The 19,429-nt window shown below is 37.4% G+C and overlaps 1 protein-coding gene across 1 annotated transcript; it reads right to left on the reverse strand.

The window, feature by feature from the left end:
• Positions 1-1,885: 1,885 nt before the first annotated feature.
• On the reverse strand, positions 1,886-15,089 carry LOC146592164 (polypyrimidine tract-binding protein 3-like; the record flags this gene model as incomplete). The annotated part of the gene is made up of 5 exons (XM_085311504.1): positions 15,078-15,089; positions 14,085-14,160; positions 10,088-10,257; positions 9,235-9,381; positions 1,886-2,050 (listed from the first exon to the last, which is right to left on the reverse strand). Coding segments are annotated over exons 1-5 (570 nt in total), but the record flags the coding sequence as incomplete, so codon positions are not given.
• Between the last annotated feature and the right edge of the window lie 4,340 nt (positions 15,090-19,429).

Genomic DNA, 19,429 nt, shown 5'->3' on the forward strand with positions numbered 1-19,429 from the left:
CACACACACACACTCTTAAGGTTTTTATGCCACAGTCATCATTTTGTGGCTGGAGACAGAACAGAAACCTTTTACACAGCAGTTTAAAATTAACTGTTGAGTTTCTGTTCACAAAGCACTGCTCCTTAACAATGGCCAAAATACAGACTCTGAGCATATGCTTTCCCTTGTATGTTTCTATATAAGAAAATACACCTTTTTAAGGTAATAAAATTCAATGTGTACTTCTATTTTTAAATCTAAACTCCATTGTACATACCAATTTTGTTTCTACAAAGGTAACACTGAATATTCTTTCTAATAATAATTATTTTAAAGTAAATTTAGTCTAAAAGTGAATGTCTTTCCTGAGAAGCAGCTACAATTCACAATATATACTCTGAAGTTTTGAATGACAGCTTGACTACCTATATATCCTATATTATGCTATAAAAATAAGGGAAAATTTGCATTTTCATTAACCTTACCACAGTGTTACAAAACAACATGACCTTGTAGCTATCTATCATGCACTAAGTGCTGTTCTAATTAAAAGAGAATATCCCCTGTTAAGAACTCCAAATAAGATTCCTTTTCAAATATCAGTTAATTTTCCAGGTCTACTGCAGAAATATTTGAGGGAGGATCACTGAGCAACTTATATTTTGAAAATACAGTTCTGCTGCAATGAAGTATTAATTTTATTTAAGTAACTTGGTGTGAATCTCCTCTTCTGTTGCCTGCTTAATAAGAATATCATCCAAGAATTGCTTTTACACTGTTAAACTAGTGTAACTCCCATAACCATCGAAGTTAGTGCACTCAGAATAACCTGAGAACAAATAATCCCAAAATGTTAACATAATATTTATACAAACACATTAAAGAGTGAACAATATTCATGGATGCAAATAAAAGTTCATACCATGCTAATTGCTACCCCAAAGTGAGAACAAGTAAGTGTATTAGCTAGCAGGTATCATGGAGGAACGGGAGAAAAAAAGGAAATATTAAGAGGAAGAGGAAAAATAGGAGTATTTAATAATCAATTATTGTTTGAGATGCTTAAGTAGAGCTCCAACGAGAACAGCAGCAAAAATCTCCTCCTAGAACTGAAGGTCCTTGTAAGTGATTCCCAATCATTTTAAATCACATTAATTGAGGAATCCTACACATTTGAGGTGTGATTTCTATTGCCTATATTTACTGGTTATTTCAAAAGCTTCAAGTATGAAATCCTAATGTAATATCTGAAGGAAATATTGACAAAATTTTCAGGCACCTAGAAATAGTCTCCTAAAGTTACTGCTTTTAAATGTATAGATCTCAACAGCACAACTGCCTAGCAGTGAAGCCTTTCATAGGTATAACCCACAATTACTCCAGGCTTGCAGGGGTAAAGTATTTGACATTGTAACAGCTGCTGAAAAATTTAATACATTTGTCTAAAATTCACTTACATCACTTACACAGAATGATAAAAGTTAATATTAAACCCTCAAAGGTAAACTACAACAGTTAATCAGTATGAAGAGTGTTAAAACATTTGCTTCTTGAAATCATATGAATCACTATTTCACTTCTTCATAATTTTAGCATACATTAAAAGTAATACCCCATGTTAGTTGCTGCTAGATCACATTTCTGTTTATCAACTTAACTAAGGAAGTAAAAAGGAGTGAGAGACAACTTGAAAAGCTGACTACAGAGCCAATCTACCATGACTTTTTTTCAGGTAAAACTGATTCAAGCCTAGATCCACAAAAAAAATCATTTTTGAAGTGACAGTTTTTATTCAAACTGAGAAATACAAGCATTCACAGTCCTTAAAAACCACAAAGTTAATGGATTTGCACTAGCAGTATAGAAAGAGATTTTAACCATTTGCTTTATCAGTTCTCATTACCTGATACAGCACTTCCAAAGTGACAGGATAGAAAAGATTTTCAACAATGATTCGAAGAACAGAACCTGGACCCGGAAGGAGCCCAACTTCAGTAGCAAGAGCACCTGTAACAGCCAGGCTTCCAGACTGCACAGCATTCACAGCTTGCAATGCAGCTTGGGTTCTCTGAAACGATGATACAAGGGAGACCACAATTAACTTACACATGTAGAAATTATTCATATGTAAGCAAAGTCCTCTTTCAAATAAAACGTATACAATTTTTAAACCATTTCTCCTTTATCTGACTACTTACTGGAATTCCAGGTGAGCAGGTAAATCATCCCCCCTCCTTTGCTTCCCCCAGCCACCAAAATAGGTCATATCAGACTTGCACAGAGTACAGATAGAACATTCTCAAGAACTACATGACTATTTCAGGAAAAATAAAATTCTTTTTAGTTATATGCTCACTACTTATCAACTGTAATGCCATATAAATGCAATTTTGCATTCTTTCTGTATGTTTTCATCATTCCAGATGTACATTCTAAGAAATCATTATCACCACCTTATGCCAGTGGGCATCCAATCAGTCAGCACACCAAGAACGATCTGCTCAGCTACATTAGCATTCCATTCTCTTCATAGGCCAAGTTTTGCTGATAATAAGCTTGAAGGCACTTACTGTGCTCTTTTTCCTCAGTCAAGGAAGACCACAAAAAGATCCCTTTAGATCTAACTCCTCAAGCTGCTTAACTGGGACTTGGAATGTCTCCACAGTCATGGAGCGCTTTTCTCCAAAAGGTCTTCAGACAACCTTTGAACACTATGGATAGTCTTTCCTTTCCAGATATACTTGGAGCTTGAAGCCATGTCTCCATGATATTCTTGCCTTGGAAAACAGACTAAACATGGCACAGGCACAGTTGCTGTGCTACTTTTGGAAACATGCAACTCTGCAAAAGCTGTCTCTCAGGCCTGAGCCTAGACACTATGAGGTGTGTAACATAGTGCTCCAGAAATTTAAATGACAGCCAAACATAAGAGTAAGAAATGTAGAAGAAAAATAAGATGATCTGTATATTTAAAAGTAAGTAATGCTTTTATAAGAGGACAAAGCAGGGACTGAATTACATATTAAGTTAAAAATGCTCTGAGATACAGATATAAGGAGTCTTATTTGCAAATACAGGTGTAGTTTTCCTGAGGCTGTTGTATACACCATATCCTTAAAAATGTGTTATTTATTTTTACATATGACAAACCAATTCAGCAATCTTGGATGAGAAGAGATGCAAATAACCTTTAGCAGAATGAAAAACTTGCAAGACTTCAGTGACATTCATATCAGCACAAATTAAAAATGAGTACTGATTTTTGTCCCAAACACAATTTGCAGCATTCCTACAGAAAACAAAATTGATCTGCAAGTAACACATTCTATGATTTACATAGCTAAAGGATAGGTCAGTTGCAATTCATCCTGGAATCCAAAAATCCAAGTGGATTTTAATTGCAGTATGATGGTTTGTACACTTTGATCTTATTCAGAGAAGAGTTTATTTCCTTTAGAGATTAGAATTAAAATCACCTATCTGCAGCACTCAATTCATATTCAGAAATCAGTTTTAAGTGCTTTGAAAAATATAAGGAAGAAATCAGCTCTGATGCTTGTCAAAAGGTTATACAGCATCAATTACATGTACAATTGAAAATATTCATTTCATTAGATCTAGGGTTCTTCCTAATAATAAACAGTCATCATTAAAGATAACACTATTAAGAATAAGCTTAAATACAACTTAAAGATGATAATTTCCTGCTATTGATTTTTGCTAGCCCTTGGAAGTATATTAACAGTGAACATAAATCTTACAAAAGCAGATTATAAGACCCCTTGCAAGAACATTCATATCTAACTAAGTACCAAGATCTGCTTTCTGGGCAGAAAGTAGCTCATAATGCTTCAGGAGGGCTTTCTCTTCCTTGTGTTCTTCAGATAGTATCTACAGCCGCAGGATTAGCAATTAACTTCAAGAAAACACAAACTTATAAAAATGAAATAATATATTTTTGTAGTATGTGTGCTGCTGTGTTACTGATACAGGTAAAAAAATGCTAGTTACTTAGTGAAAAGAATTTACTAGAGAAGACAGTCTCTCCATATTTTGATTGCATTGAGAGCTGTAATCTGATGTTAAAACTTTAGAATGACGCAGCTTCTTTCAAAACATATTGTAACCAGTTATTTCTAAGTAGTGTAGAATATAAGAAAGTCCAAAAGTTTAGAAATGTAAATATGCCAAGCTAATTTAAGTTAGAGGCTAAGAAAAGATTAAAACAGTAAAAACACTGTTCAAACAATGCACTAAAGCAAAATAAGCCTCCAGAAGAGGGACTTTATTGCATACAAAAAATGTAATCTGGCAGACTGTTTTGAGTTCTTTCAAGTACCTAGCCCATTTTTCTCTAGAATCTAGCAGTGCTAGAACTGGAGTATTTTCTATGTAAATCGGTACTGGTTACGTTTACACATATTTTATGTACCAACTCAAAGCGAACTACATTATAAACTAGTCCTTTAACAGAGAAGTCTTCACTGAATGATAGCTTGTTATTGATCATAAAAGCAAGAAAAAACAACTGCATCTATGACAAGAGAGCAGTATTTTGAAATACAGACAATAGTATCACTTTTTGATTACTTTCCTAAACTTCCCCTGTCCATAACCCAGCTGATAGCATGGTGCAAATACTTGCCATCTGATATAAAACTGGCTCAATACTGAAATTTACATTTCAAAACAATTGCATAATGAAATTACCAGAACAGACACATGCCATAGAACTTTTAAGCTTTTCAATATCCAAAGGGTATATCCAAACTAAAAAACTGGCTAAACCCTACACTGGAGAAATTCAAGTTGGTGGGGCATAAAAGTTGTGAGAAGGGCCTTATTTGATCAGGCCAGACTAGGATCTGCATTTTGCTATAAATATTGCTTGGGAGAAAGTAGGTTTTATTCCAAGGATGGTATGATACTGGGTCTTGCAGTTTACATGTGAGAAAATCTTTTTTGAAAACTTTATTAATATTCCAGAGTTGAAAAGGGGGCCAAGAAACCTTTCCTGTAAATTACAAAATCAAATACTGAATTGTAACTACCTTAAATGTCAACATTATCACACAGGCCTTCTACATTCCAAATATGCCATTGCTAATAGACAGCGTAAGTAGCAGTCTTCAGAATGACCAAGGAGTTCTATCATCAAATCAAATAATCTGCCCACATTTACTATTTTTCAGAAGTACACAGAAACTTCCTACTTCAGAGACAAAGTAGGTTTTTCTGCTTTGAAAGGCATAAAAATGCATTCTTGAAATCACAGTACCATAGTCAGTTTATAAATAATGGAATACATAATATTTCTAGTTAAATCAAACTTATAGGTATAGCTCCTTAAAATATAATGAACCAATTTAAGAGATCACTGTTACTGAGAGGAGATTCAGATTTGCTGTATTTTCCCCTCATCACAAGCCTATTCAACACATTAACCCAGAAAAACAAAAAACAAAAAACAACTACCTTTTCTTGCTGTAAAGTTATGACCTGAATCACCCACAGAAGAATCCAGTAAGGACCAGACATAGTATAAAGAAAATGTAGTTGGAGGCAGGAGGAAGGATGCACTAGACCCTCTCCTTTTGGCAGCAGTAAGCTATTAGGTGAGCTCAGTTACTTACAGAATTACTGCTTCAGGAATACCTCAAGCTCTTCTATTTTTAATACTGCTATACTTAACTACAAATGTTCACTGAAGAAAGTATTATTAGTGCCAAGTTTCTGTCAGAAACCTCATCCAGAAAACCAATTACAGAGCAAATAGTCTTTAGAGTGGCTCCCTCTAGAAATACTCCTCAGTTACGTGTTCCCAGACTGTTTAATACTGAATGCTACAATGATCAGACTAGTGCACAAAATAAAATACACAAATAAAACATTAAACTTTTGGATTTTTTAAATTAGGGCTCCCTATTTAATTGCAAACKTCGTGATTTTGGAGCATGTTTTTACAAACTTCGGCTTTGAGTGAAGTTATGAATGATCTCTTGCATATAGGCTATGAGTGACAACATAGTATCTCCATTAATGAAATAAGGCCATGTCATTTCTAGCAGTCAAGTGCTAAAATGCCGTTATATGAGCGACAGAGGTTTCAGACAAATGAAGACGGACCTTTACCTTGTGCTGAAATCCATTTGGAAGGGGAACAGAGAGTGGTTTTGGTCACTGCAAACTGAATTAGTAATTATGAACTTGGCCATCTCTTACTAGGTTTGGATTAGAAATCTATTCCCAACTACAGTATCGTAAGCGTGAGTCTGCTGAGATATCCAGAAACCYGTTCACAAAGAGAAACCTGCCTGCCTCCTTTTGGAAGGAAAGGACTCCCCCCCACCCCTAAAGTGAAGGCTTAGCCACCCCATGAGAAAAGCTCTTTCACACTGTTATCCTTCTAATCCTTCTAAATCCCTGTGGCACAGTACTGCTAGAAAAAGTTTACACATGACAGAATGATTAAGATATCAAAACAACAACCTCATTTTTAAAAACAGAATGTTACCTAGAAAAAATTGTATGGAATTGATTTGATTTCTTTACATTACAGGTGATTCTCTATGAAAATCTACCCAAGCAAACGGAAAAATATCTGCAAACTTACAAGACAAATACTGTATTTTTTCATACAATCTCTGCTTATTTAATCTTTATATAAGAAAATAACATAACACTTTGGTCATGTAACTAATTACTTCTACATTTGCAAGATATGACATGCCATATAAGAAAGAGATAAATAGCTGCTTACTGAGAAATTGATTGTAGGTAAAAAGGTACAAGAAATATTTTAAAGATCGCCATATGCAAGAAAGATGTCATTATCTACAGCTTCTGGGCACTATAAGCTTGGATCTACCGAAAAAGAGAAAAACAATTTTGTAGCAGTTTTGAACCATAAACACCTGTTCCTTCACACTTTGATTTACATTTTGTGGCTAGGTAGCAAAAAGGATGCTTGCCCCTTTTCTGTCCTGGCGTTTGCATTCATACAGAACATTCTGGAAGAAGGGAATGTTTTTTCCACAAGAATATACGGTTGTAAAAGTTTGTGGAGCAGAACAGGGCAAACAATGGCGTCCTCAGCACCGAATACAAACTGGGAGATGCCTAGAAGCAGTGAACTTTTTTGCTACTACACAACGTCTCATAGCTGATAAAAAAGGAGGAAAAAAAAAAAAAAAAAAAGTCCAAGCAGGACTTGAAGAAAAAGGGCAATCACTTAGGAACACAATGGATAGGTTTGCATTCTCAAAAATACTCATCCATCTCTTGGCAGCACTGATTTTTCCTGTTTATGAAGTTATTCCTATCTAGATGGATCTCAGAATCCATCCATTCACTTTATAGAAGCAAGATAGCTGCATCTCAAGTCTCTGATCAGAACAAAACAGAATTGGTGAGGTTGGAAGGGAAGTCTGGAGACTGTTTAATCTACTCCCTCTGCTCAAAGGAGGGTCAATTACAGCAGATTGCTCAGGACTTTGTCCAGTCAGATTTTGAGCATCTCCAAGGATGGCTACTCCACAACCTCTCTGGCCAAGGTGTTCCACTGTTTGACAAACCTCACTATTTTTACTCTTTACTGTTTAAATTGAATCTTCTGTATATCATTTTGTGTTCAYTGCCTATTATCCTGCCTAGCAGGCACCACTAGGAAGAGTCAGCCTCCATCTTCCTTACTCCCTCCCATCAGGTGTTTGCTCACAGTGTCAAGATCTCACCCAATTCTCTTCTCCACGTTGACCTATCCCAGCTCTGTCTGCCTCATTCCAAGTATTTCAGGTGCTCCAATTCCTTAATCATCTTTGTGGTCCTTCACTAGACTTGTTCTAGTATATCCAAGTCCTTCTTGTATTGAGCACTCCAGCACTGGACACAGCACTCTACATGTGTATCAGTATTGCTGAGGAGATGGGAAGGATTGCCTCTCTCCACCTGCTGGCAATGCTCTGCCTAATGCAGATCAGAATGCTGTTGGCCTTCTTTGCCACAAGGGCATACTGCTGGTTCACGGCCAATGTATTCTATATCAGTACCTCCACGTCCTTTTTCTGCAAAGCTGTTCTCCAGCCAGTTGGCACCCCTCCTGTACTGGTTTGGGGGATTATTCCTCCCCAAAGCCAGGACTTCGCACTTCCCTTGGTTGAACTTCATGAGGTTCCTCTCTGATCATCTCTCTGGCCTGTTGAGCTCCCTTGGAATGGCAGTACACCCCTGATGTATCAGCCACTCCTCTCAGTTATGCATCATCTGCAAACTTGCCAAAGATGCACTCTGCCTCATCATCTAGGTCATTACTGAAGATATTAAACAGTATTAGATCCAATATTGATCCCTGGAAGACACCACTAGTGACTGGCCTGCTGCTGGACTTTGTGCCATTGATCACAACCCTCTGAGCCCGACAGTTCCAGCAATTTTCACTCTACCTTACTGTCCACTTACCTAGCCTGTACTTTATCAGTCTGTCTAGGAGGATGTTACATGACAGAGTGTCGAAAGCCTTAGTAAATAAAGATAACACCCAGTGTTCATCCTCATCCATTGAGTCAGTCACCTCATTGCAGAAGGCTGTCAGGTTGGTCAGGAGCAACTTTTCAAAGATCACTAAGAGTGGCCTTGCCTTCATGATATTAAACTTCTCCTTTAGTCTCAGGGGCTTGGGATTCTTGAGGGCAGCTCTTCCAGCCAAGAGCTGTGACAAAGAAGGCATTCAGTACTTCAGCCTTTTCCACGTCCTTTCTTTGTCACCAAGGCCTCTGCCCCATTCAGCAGTGGGCCCACATTTTTGTTTGACTTCCTTTAGTTGCTGATATACCTACAGAAGCCTTTCTTGCTGCTCTCAAATCCCTCACCAGAGACGCTGGCTTTCCCTGCATGCTCACAWAGTGCCTCTGCATTTCCCCTGGGTCACCTGTCCCTGCTTTCTCTTCTTCTATGCTACTTTTTTGAGTTTTGTCAGGATATCCTTGCTCATCCACACAGACTTCCTGCTACATTTGCTTGATTTCCTTTGCTTTGCTTTGATATTCATCAAAATGGACTAGTCTTGAGGTCTTTCACAGTAATTTTAGTCTTTGCCTAGAATGCATGGAAAGTTTACAGCCTGAATTGCCACTGAAGGAAGCAATATCCTTTAGAAGTTGATTATTGATGTGGTATTAGTAGAAAATAGTATGCTTATTTATTAATGCAAGTCATGTGCAATTCTGTCCTGTTAAATGGAAATATTATACTTACAGCCTGATTAGGTAGATTGTCAGTCTTAAGTTCTCTGTGATTGGAATACTGAATGTAAACAGGCTGACTGCGGAGGTGAGGTGTAACAGGAGTATAGTAGTTCACCATAGTAACAGCAGCTTCTTCAGAAGCCATTTCCAAAAAAGCCTGTAATCAATATATAGCAGTTTTCAGCGTTCTTTTGTTTACATAAGAGAACAAAGCATCAAAGCATTATTTATTCCCAATTCCATTTTCACTAAAAACAGATCATGTGAAAGTACAGCAATGTTTTGCTCAGTATTAAAATACATGTGTGCGTACATGTGTGTGTGTACGTGTGTGCGTGTAGTTGTGGGGTTATTTATTTGATTTGTACGGTGTTTTTAAAAAGATTTTTACATTGTAAATACAATAAATCATTACAGAAGATATGGAATAAGTATAATATTAGGGAAGCTATACTACTGAAAAATCACACAAAGTAAACAAAAACCAATCTTTTTTCACTTAAAAATATATGCATCTTAATTAATCAGGCTAGATATTTCAGTACAGATGTCAACACTAATAATGGCAATGCAGTTCTTGATCATCTATGTATTAAGATGGATATAATGTTAATCAATATTATTAACTTGTTACTAGAGCACTATTCAATCCAAAAGTATATTATGAACTGTTATGATAAATATCAATACATTCATTCACATTTGAAAATATGATCAATCTTGAGCCATCAGTGCTCACGACCTTCTTGCAATTAGACCTTGTTGCAATTCTTTTAAATTAAATGCAATACCAAAATGGTCATATAACACAAATCACATTTCTTCAGCCCTGCTCTTATATTTAAATGTTGAAAATAACATACCTGACTTTTTCCTTTTAGCATCAAGAGGTTGGTTACTTTGCCAAAAGGGAGACCTAATGAAATGACTTCTGCTGCAGTGACATCGCTTGGAATTTTACGAAGATGAAGGACACGAGAGGGGGAGCATGGAGATCTGTTTCCTTTAAATTTCTTGCTGTCATTCCCATTAGCTAAAATATTTCAGGGAAAGTGATGGACAAGTAAACAAGACAAACTTATTATACAGTGTAGATGCCAAAATCTAAAAGAGATATTGACTGTTTTCTACAGTTCTTTCAATACTAAGAAAGGACAGTATATATACAGTCAGAGGACAATTTAAAGACCCCTACATCTTTTCCAGATTTCCACTGTTCTTGGGGTTTTTTTTGGAAGTCTTACAGACAGATGCCAGTAACTTCTTCCCAAACCCTCTATACCATATTTACATGCTACCTACACAGAAAAGGAGAAGTTAATAGTAACTGGGGAGGTAATACACTCATTCTTTATTACTACCTTCTTACCTTCCTACATCATCAATTACTTTAACCAGATTTAATTGCTACCTTGAGTGATTTTTATTAAAGCCTAGCATTCTGCACGCTTGTAAGTTAAATATCCTTGAATGTGATACAGAGCAGTGAGTCATGGCATCCATTTAGATTCTAAAATCTTCCACTTCAGTAAACAGCTTTTTCTGAACATATATTTATCTGGACTCTGTAACAGATAAGTGACCAACAGTTACACCTTAGAGCTGTCTCAAAGCCCTTGAGAACACTTTTAGACAGAACACCACACCTGAAAGAGACATATGTTCTAAAAGCTATCACAGTGGAACAGTATCTGTCACAGTAATAAAAATTAAATTCATTAGCCTAATTCCAGATTTCAGTAGTAGACTGTCTAAAACAAGCGACAGAGGCTTATGAGACCTAAAGAAAAAACATACACATTGAGTGGCAAGACAACATATTTGCTGGAAAGGAAACTATACGGAAATCTAGCTGTGTATCACTCAAGTTATGAGCAGAAACAGCATTCTCTTTTGGCTTATGTGCTGCAGAAAGTTTTACTCCAGTGAGACAGATAGCACATGAGGTGTGAAGGCTAAGTTTTACCTTCCCAAGAGAATCCCAAAACATTAAGAATAAACATTACTATGTACTTACTAAGTAATTTCAGATTTTCCTGTAAATTTTCAATACAGCCTAAGGCTGAGAAGTAACTCAGAAGTCACTCTGTATGAGGGATCTTTTTTTTTTTTTTTTTTTTTTTTAACCTAGTGGAAGTCTATAAATCTTAAAGTTGGATGACCTAAGCCCCAATAGTGGCACTTTCTAAACGAGGGTACCTGATTCTCCTCCCTCTCCCTTACAGAAAGGGAGTCATGCCTGGCTTTTTCCAGACCATGAAATTTCAAAAGGTAACACATGTTCTGGGTGCATTTTGAAAAATGTGAACAAATAGCATACTTGCTGGAGATGAGATTATAAGAAGGAAGAGAAACATAATCAATGTCTATCATTAGCAAGCTACAACAGGATATATTACCATGCAAACCTAATGACTTGTCCTATTCTGTATAATCTACTTCTCAGGCTCAAAAGGGATATGACTGAGTCCTTCACTTTACTTTAAATGAGGCAACAAATAAAACCTAACAAGAACTTTGCCCCTAGCTTAAAGACAAAGGTTTCTCACAGAAGCAATACTTTCTAGGTTCTGATTCACAATCACAAGTGACAAGACGGAACTAAGCAGCAGCCAGAGCATTTTCTCCCTAGATCTTTACCGAGAGTTGTAAGAGTTTGCAGTTGAGATATTCAGCCAAAATGGAAAGAGCTTAGTAGAACAATTCTGGCTTGTGTACACAGATTGCATGTCCTCTGTTTAACTTGTTAAGATTTACCAATTAACAAGCATGTATGTTAGCTCTAGTTGATTTAGCTTTTGAATACTGATCAAAATCTGACCTAATACCCTACATGCTGAAAAAATACTTCTCCAGCTAAGTCACTAAATCTGCAGTGAAAGATAGCACTCATCCTATTCCAAGGATAAAAGTCTGAGCTTCTGTTAAATCATTCTTTTTCCAACTATTGTCTGATATGAATCTTGAGGCAGAAAGCTAATTACGTATTTCCTTTAGCATCTTAATTTCAAAATGGCTTCAATAATTCTTAAAGCATGCCCACCACCATCACCTCTTCAGAATTTTATGCTAAAATGGATGAAAGCAGAAAATAGAAATGTAAAGGCAAGAGAAGTCTTATAAATACGGAGAAATCTGGGGTCTGTCACTACAAGAAAGGTTAATCATAAACGTGATTCATGATTACACAAACATATTTTCCAAACCAATAATCTCAACTCAAGAAACTCAAATGCATTTTAAATATGACCCACTATATAAAAAAGGTGCTACAGCTATATTAGGTGAACAGCTGCATCTCAGTAGAGATTATGTAATCCCAAAATGAAGTACAGATATCAATGAGGAACTAGATTTTTCCAGATTTATTAGCAGCCAGACATCTCTATTGTATTTTAAACTTTATTATTATTTAGACCCTCTGGAAGTTGCTATGCATTAACAGTGGTTGTAATGCTAGTTACAAAAGCCATGTACTCAGCACAGATTTATATTTCTTGCTAGCTGGCTTATCACCACAAAAATACCACCTGCAAAGGTCTGAAATACACTTAAGCTACTAAATTACTAAATTATAAGCTAACGCTGCTCCAAACCAAGCAGAGGCCTCTGGACTTCATAGTGAGTCAACTAGCAGACGCATGAGCAATCTGAGATGTATAAGTCAAAGTGTAAAAGAAAAATCTTAAGTAAGTTCCTCATTTTCTTCCTCCTCCTTATTCTCCATTAGAACTACAGCATGCAAGTCTTGAAGGCTTATCAAGGTCATCTGCTCCATCCCCTGTTCCTCAACAGAATCAGTAATCTAGAAATCACTGCTAATAGACAATTGCCTTTGTCAAAAAAAGTTAATATATACAATTATGTGCCACAAACACTTCATACATAAGCTGAGCACATCTCAAAAAAGCGGTCTCAACTTTCTCTCACTCTCAACTTTCCAAATGACCTAATTCATCATATAGCCACAAAGTTCTTGGTCAATATGTAGGAGTAGGGTAAAGAATAATATTTTGGCTTGTAGTAACACTTTCACACATTCGAAAGAAATATGGCAGTGTTTTCATATTAAGTATTCATACTGCATAAATAGTTCCAGTTTCCTTACTCCAMCTCTGTCTACTAATTCTGCCAACTCCCAAAAAACTACTGTGCTGAAGAATAGTAAGTGCAGCTATGTGGTGAACCAGATCAATGAACCAGGTGATCAAAACATTTCCCTTTTTCCTACTGCTTCCCATGCCAAAACACTGCCACTCATGTGACTCCATGGAGAACCAGTTTAGGGACAACCTGGCAGAAAAGCATCTACAAAATAAATTACAGGTTTCCATGTGCTACTGAAGAGATTCTGGAAGCAGGGTGGAAATCAGGAACAAGAACACCTCTTTCATTAGGGAATCACCTTAGCTCTTTATCAGTAAATCAAACAATGTGTCTTATGTTCCATCAAACTGAGACTGATATAGGATATTCACCTTCTGGCTCCATAATCCTCGTAACCTTGTGATACTTAAAAACAAATTCATTTCAAAGACTAGTGCAGAAATACTGAGCAGGAACACAAGAACATCCACAGAAGGCWACTTGCTTTATCATGATTATTAAAAATAAACCTTTCTTGGCCCATTTCAACAAGTTAGCTTTAGAATCCCTTAATGCTGTCACTGAGTAAGACTTCTGGATAGATTCCAGTGGCTCTATTGCTGGAGTGTGATTAGACTTCAGGATCTGGGGAAGCTGCTCTTGGAGACATTAAAGAATACAAAAGAAAAAAATATATTATCAATAAGAACATACATGCAGTTGAAGAACTGGGATAAAAAATTCTTCTTTTTTATTTTTATTTTTTTGGTATACCTGTAGCTGGAGTAGAATTGTTCATGGTAAAAGGCCTGTTAGTGACACCAGAAGAAAGAAGCTCATCAGGTCCACGCTAAAAAATAAAAGACAAGTTTACCAGTAAATGATGTTATGATAAAGTAGCAAAATATAAAGCTAAACAACTCTTGTCATTTATTCTTGCCAAGAATATTCTCTTTTTTTCTCTACCCACTATTCAGCACATAGCTGGCTTGTTATGAACTTACGTTTCAACAACAACAACAACAAAGCAAATTCCAACCACACAACCATTTGCGTGTCTAAAAAGGCTATTACCAAGTTCATCTGTGTTGTACTGATTATTTCTTATATTATGCTGCTACAAACAGTTTACGCTTCAAAAGATCAAGTATAACAAAGGGCTAGAAAAAGAAATGACTCCGAGTTGTTAACAAAGCTCCTGGTCTACAGTTCAGCACTGTTTCCAGATATGAGTAAACATGTAATCACACTGGTTAGGCCAGTATTTGTGTCTGGCCATGGTGGAGCTTGAGCAAAACTTTAACTCAGTACATTTTCAAATATACCTACTACACATTTTTTAATCTAATCCTTGTACTATGAATTTGATGGTAGATAACACCATACTTAAAATGATATTGAAAATTAAGGTACATGCTTTAGGAACACTGACAGTTTGAGGCTCTAACCATAACAGAAGACAGTTTGAGCATTGTAAGTTCTTCATCCAAACATCAGTGCGCAGCTGCCAGGTAAGTCTACTTAGCTAATACTAAACACTACTCTAATGTGCCAGTCAGGCATCAGCTTCTCCATATCATAGTTCTCCAAATTGCCAATAGGAAACAATACACCACATAGCCTCCAAAAGGCAGTTGAGGTTCAGAAAACTTTTATCACATTCATAAAAGTATTTATATGAACAAGCTGGACTAAGAGAGTACTTCTACAGAACAGAGTAAGTTGATCTAAACAGATCATCACCACTTTGGTGGAAGTGAAGGTTACCATTCTCTTCATCCCTGTATTCCCTGCCCATGATCATAAACTGTTCTGCTTGCACCATGCCTACTGCCCATATTCTCTGAGATGGTTCAGCTCCCCAAACTGCCAAGAAACTACAATGACTTAGGTTAGTCAGTTTATCAGCTGAAAGACGATGTTTAAAGGTGGCAGGATCCAGATCAAAGGAGCAAGTAGAACCACTTGCACAGAAGGCAAGTGTAAGACAGTATCCTTTCAGTAGCAGCAAGCTATAAACCATTATGCTGGTTTATATTGGCTGTGGAAGTACTAACTACAGAAGGTTTCGTAACAACTTTGTATGTGGTCTGTGCTGCCACTAAAAGGAACAGTTTTGTTCTTTTATTTCTTGCAGTTAACCACATTCCTGCTACTTCCCTCATATGGTCAAAATAATTTATGAAGAAAAATTGTGACCAGGTTAAGATACTGAAAAGAGTTTTGAGTCAAATTTGTCTACCCATTAAGAAGCACAAGAATTAGTGTGGAAAGCCAGAAAATATGCCTATATTCACTCCTCTCTGTTACCAGTACAGACTTTTGTTGCTGTTAATCATGAAACCACATATTATCTTTAAATATAACATCTAATATGGCAAACATTCTAAAAGATCATTTTTGCATTAAAAGAAATAAAAAGTGTTGTACAGATGGCATTTATGTTACAAGAAGTGGGACATTCTTTGGAACTACATTCAAAATATAAATATGGAAAACAATATCCCAAAGGGTCTGTTTTAAATCTGCTTCTGTATTTTAAGGAAATTTCAATTCTAATCATTTTCAGTCGCCACAAATTAAATGTATTTGCAATAAAATACAGGCTAACCTAAAGCCCAGCTTATTTGGCTGAGCAACAGAATACACCATTAATCATATAGTTCATGATAAATTTTTCGGATGTTCACATTCTAAACTTACTTTATTAAATTAAGCAGATGAAACGTTTACTAGATTCCTGATGAGTACCATATTCTATTTGGATGGATAATGGTATTTAGTTAGCATCCAATAACAGTATTTGTTTTTACTTACTAGGAGTACTTTGAGTACTCCAACATCCAGGTGTCGAACTTCTAAGAAGTGAACTCAACAAGAACAACCAAAATTGCTGCATTTTTTCAAGAAGGCTGTGTCAAAAGCTTATGCTTTAGCTTGTCAGACCCTGGTAGCAGATGCCTTTACTGAGCAACTTTCACGTATTTTTGTTTCATACTGAATCTTGGCATTAATTCGCCTATCACTATTTTCATAGCTGAAGTGAATTTATTTTAAAGAGCTAACATACGTTCTTACAATTTATTTCATTTTAAATGCACTAATATCTTAAAACATAGGCCTTTTCAGAATAAAATAATTTTCTAACGTATATCATTTTAAGAGGTTTTTTTAATCGATTCCCCTCAAGATTCAAATGAACACCTTAGTGCAGAAAGTGGAATCTGCTATTTTGGCAAGCTATGTATTTACAGATTAGGAAGAAGTTACGGAAGCATGTAATGGCAAGATTTTTACAAACCATCATAAGTTTTTTGGATGTAACTTTATATGTAAATCTGTAATTTCATGGAATTTATGATTTACAATGTGCTAATAAAATTAATAGATTTCAGCTTAAATGTTACTACTTGCAAGAAAAAAGGAGCATCAACCACTTGCAACACAGATTTCAGCTTAAATGTTACTACTTGCAAGAAAAAAGGAGCATCAACCACTTGCAACACTAGATATTTTGTAGGTCTGCTACATAAGACTGCAATTGTTAAGTTTGAAATTGATCCCCAGGGAAAAGTATCGATAACTATCTCTGTATCTTCAGTTTGATATATGAAGGACTTAAAATTAGCCTACATTTCATCATGTTTCTTCTTTCATCATCTTCAAATATACTGGTAGCAAGAAGAGGACTAGGTAAAGTGTGGGTCTGCTGCTGAATGGAGATGGGGCCCTGGTGACAAGGGATACAGAGAAGGCAGAATTACTGAATGCCTTCTCTGCTGCAGTCTTCACTGCTAAGGGCAGCCCTCAGGAATCCCACAGTCTAGAGACAAGGGAGAAAGTCCAGAGAAGGGAACACTTTCCTTTGGTTGAGGAAGAAAGGATTAGAGATCTTCCAGGCAAACCTGACATCCACAAATCCATGGACCCAGACGGGATGTACCCACAGGTACTGAGGGAGCTGGCCGATGTTGTTGCCAGGCTGCTCGCCATCATCTTTGAAAGGTCCTGGAGAACTGGAGAGGTGCCTGAGGACTGGAAGAAAGCCAGTGTCACTCCAGTCTTCAGAAAGGGCAAGAAGGAGGACCCAGGCAACTACAGGCCAGTCAGCCCCACCTCCATGCCTGGAAAGGTGAGGGAACAGCCCATTCTGAATGTCATCTCCAAGCACGTAGAGGAAAAAAAAACATGATCAGGAGTAGTCAGCATGGGTTCACCAAGGGGAAATCCTGCTTAACCAATCTGATGGAATGACCGGCTGGGGAGATGAACGGAGAGGAGTGGAGAGCAGTCTACCTTGACTTCAGCAAGGCTTTTGACACTGTCTCCCATAACAGCCTCCCAGGTAAGCTCAGGAAGTGCAGGCTAGATGAGTGGACAGAGAGGTGGACTGAGAACTGGCTGAAAGGTCAGAGCTCAGAGCGTTGCCATCAGTGGTGCAGAGTCCAGTTGGAGGCCTGTGGCTAGTGGAGTTCCCCAGGGCTCAGAACTTGGTCCAGTTCTGTTCAACTTCTTCATCAGTGACCTGGACAAAAGGACAGAGTGCCTCCTCAGCAAGTTTGCTGATGATACCAAACTGAGAAGAGTGCTGATACCCCAGAAGGCTGTCCTGCCTTTCAGAGAGGTCTGGACAGGCTGGAGAGTTGGGCGAAGAGGAACCTCCTGAGGTTCAACAAGGGCAAGTGCAGAGTGCATCTAGGGAAGAGTAACTCCATGCACCACTACAGGCTGGAGGCTGACCTACCGGAAAGCAGCTCTATAGAGAAGAACCTGGGAGTTCTCGTGAACAACAAGTTGACCATGAGCCAGCAATGTGCCCTTGCAGTCAAGGAGGCCAATGGTCTCCTGGGGTGCATTAGGAGGAGTGTTGCTAGCAGGTCGAGGGAGGTGATCCTGCCCCTCTACTCAGCCCTGGGGAGGCCTCATCTCGAGTACTGTGTCCCGTGCTGGGCCCCTCAGTACAAGAGAGACATGGAGCTACTGGAGAGAGTCCAGCGTAGGGCTATGAGGATGAYCAGAGGGCTGGAGCATCTGCTCTATGAGGAAAGTATGAGAGCTGGGCCTGTTTAGCCTGGAGAAGAGAAGAGGGGCTCTTATCAAAGTCCACAAATACCTTAAGGAAGGTATCAAGAGGATGGGGCCAGACTTTTTTCAGCAGTGCCCAGAGATAAGACAAGAAGTAACAAGCAAAAGCTGAAACACAAGAAGTTCTGCCTGAATATGAGGAAGAACAACTTTCCTGAAAGAGTGACAAACCACTGGAACAAGATGCCCAGAGAGGTTGTGGAGTCTCCTTCTTGGGAGATAATCAAAACCTGCCTGGACGTGATTCTGTCTAACCTGCTCTAGATGACCCTACTAAAGGAGGAGAGTTGGACTTGATGATCTCCATTGGCCTCTTCCAACCTCAATCATTCTGCAATTCTGTAATTTTTTTTAAAGCCACTATTTCAAATTAATGTCTTACAGACACAAAATTTTAACTAAATTATTTTTATTACCTGAGTGCTCTATTGAAATGCTTTTTTATAGCTTCTGATATCAATACTAAATTACATAGCTACTCATACACTTACAGCATATTAGTTTTTTGCTACTCTGAAAAGCTATAAAAATTTGATTACTATAGTCTCACCAAACTAACAATAACTCAAGCTAAACCAATTTCTTTATTCTTAGAATGAAAATTACTGGAAAACTGACATAGTAGTCAGTTATATTCTTCAGTAATAAATCCAAACAAGTACTTCCTCTGATGCAAACCTGAGAAATAAAGAGACTAACTCAACTGGTCTGAATGAGGACAAGTGAGCAAAAAATATCCCTGGAGGGGCTCTGTAGAAGAGGACTGCCAGCAATTTGGATTTCTTGCAGAAAATGACCAAGCTATTTCTAAGTACAAGAACATTATAAAGATGCTTTTCTATATCTCACCAGCTATCCAGCAATATAGCTGGCAAACATTTTCTCTGTCATTGACTAAAAACAACAATAAAGCCTATGCAAAAATGTTCTAGAAGAATACAAAGATAAACGAGCCCAGTGACAGTCCTCCCTGAAATTGAAATACAATGTACATACGGGAGGAGAGTCTGGGTAAGTTAAGAAGGAGATAAACC

Source organism: Rhea americana, unplaced genomic scaffold (genome assembly GCF_003343005.1).
Source record: "Rhea americana isolate MKP2758 unplaced genomic scaffold, rheAme1 scaffold_342, whole genome shotgun sequence".
Lineage (NCBI taxonomy): Eukaryota > Metazoa > Chordata > Aves > Rheiformes > Rheidae > Rhea > Rhea americana.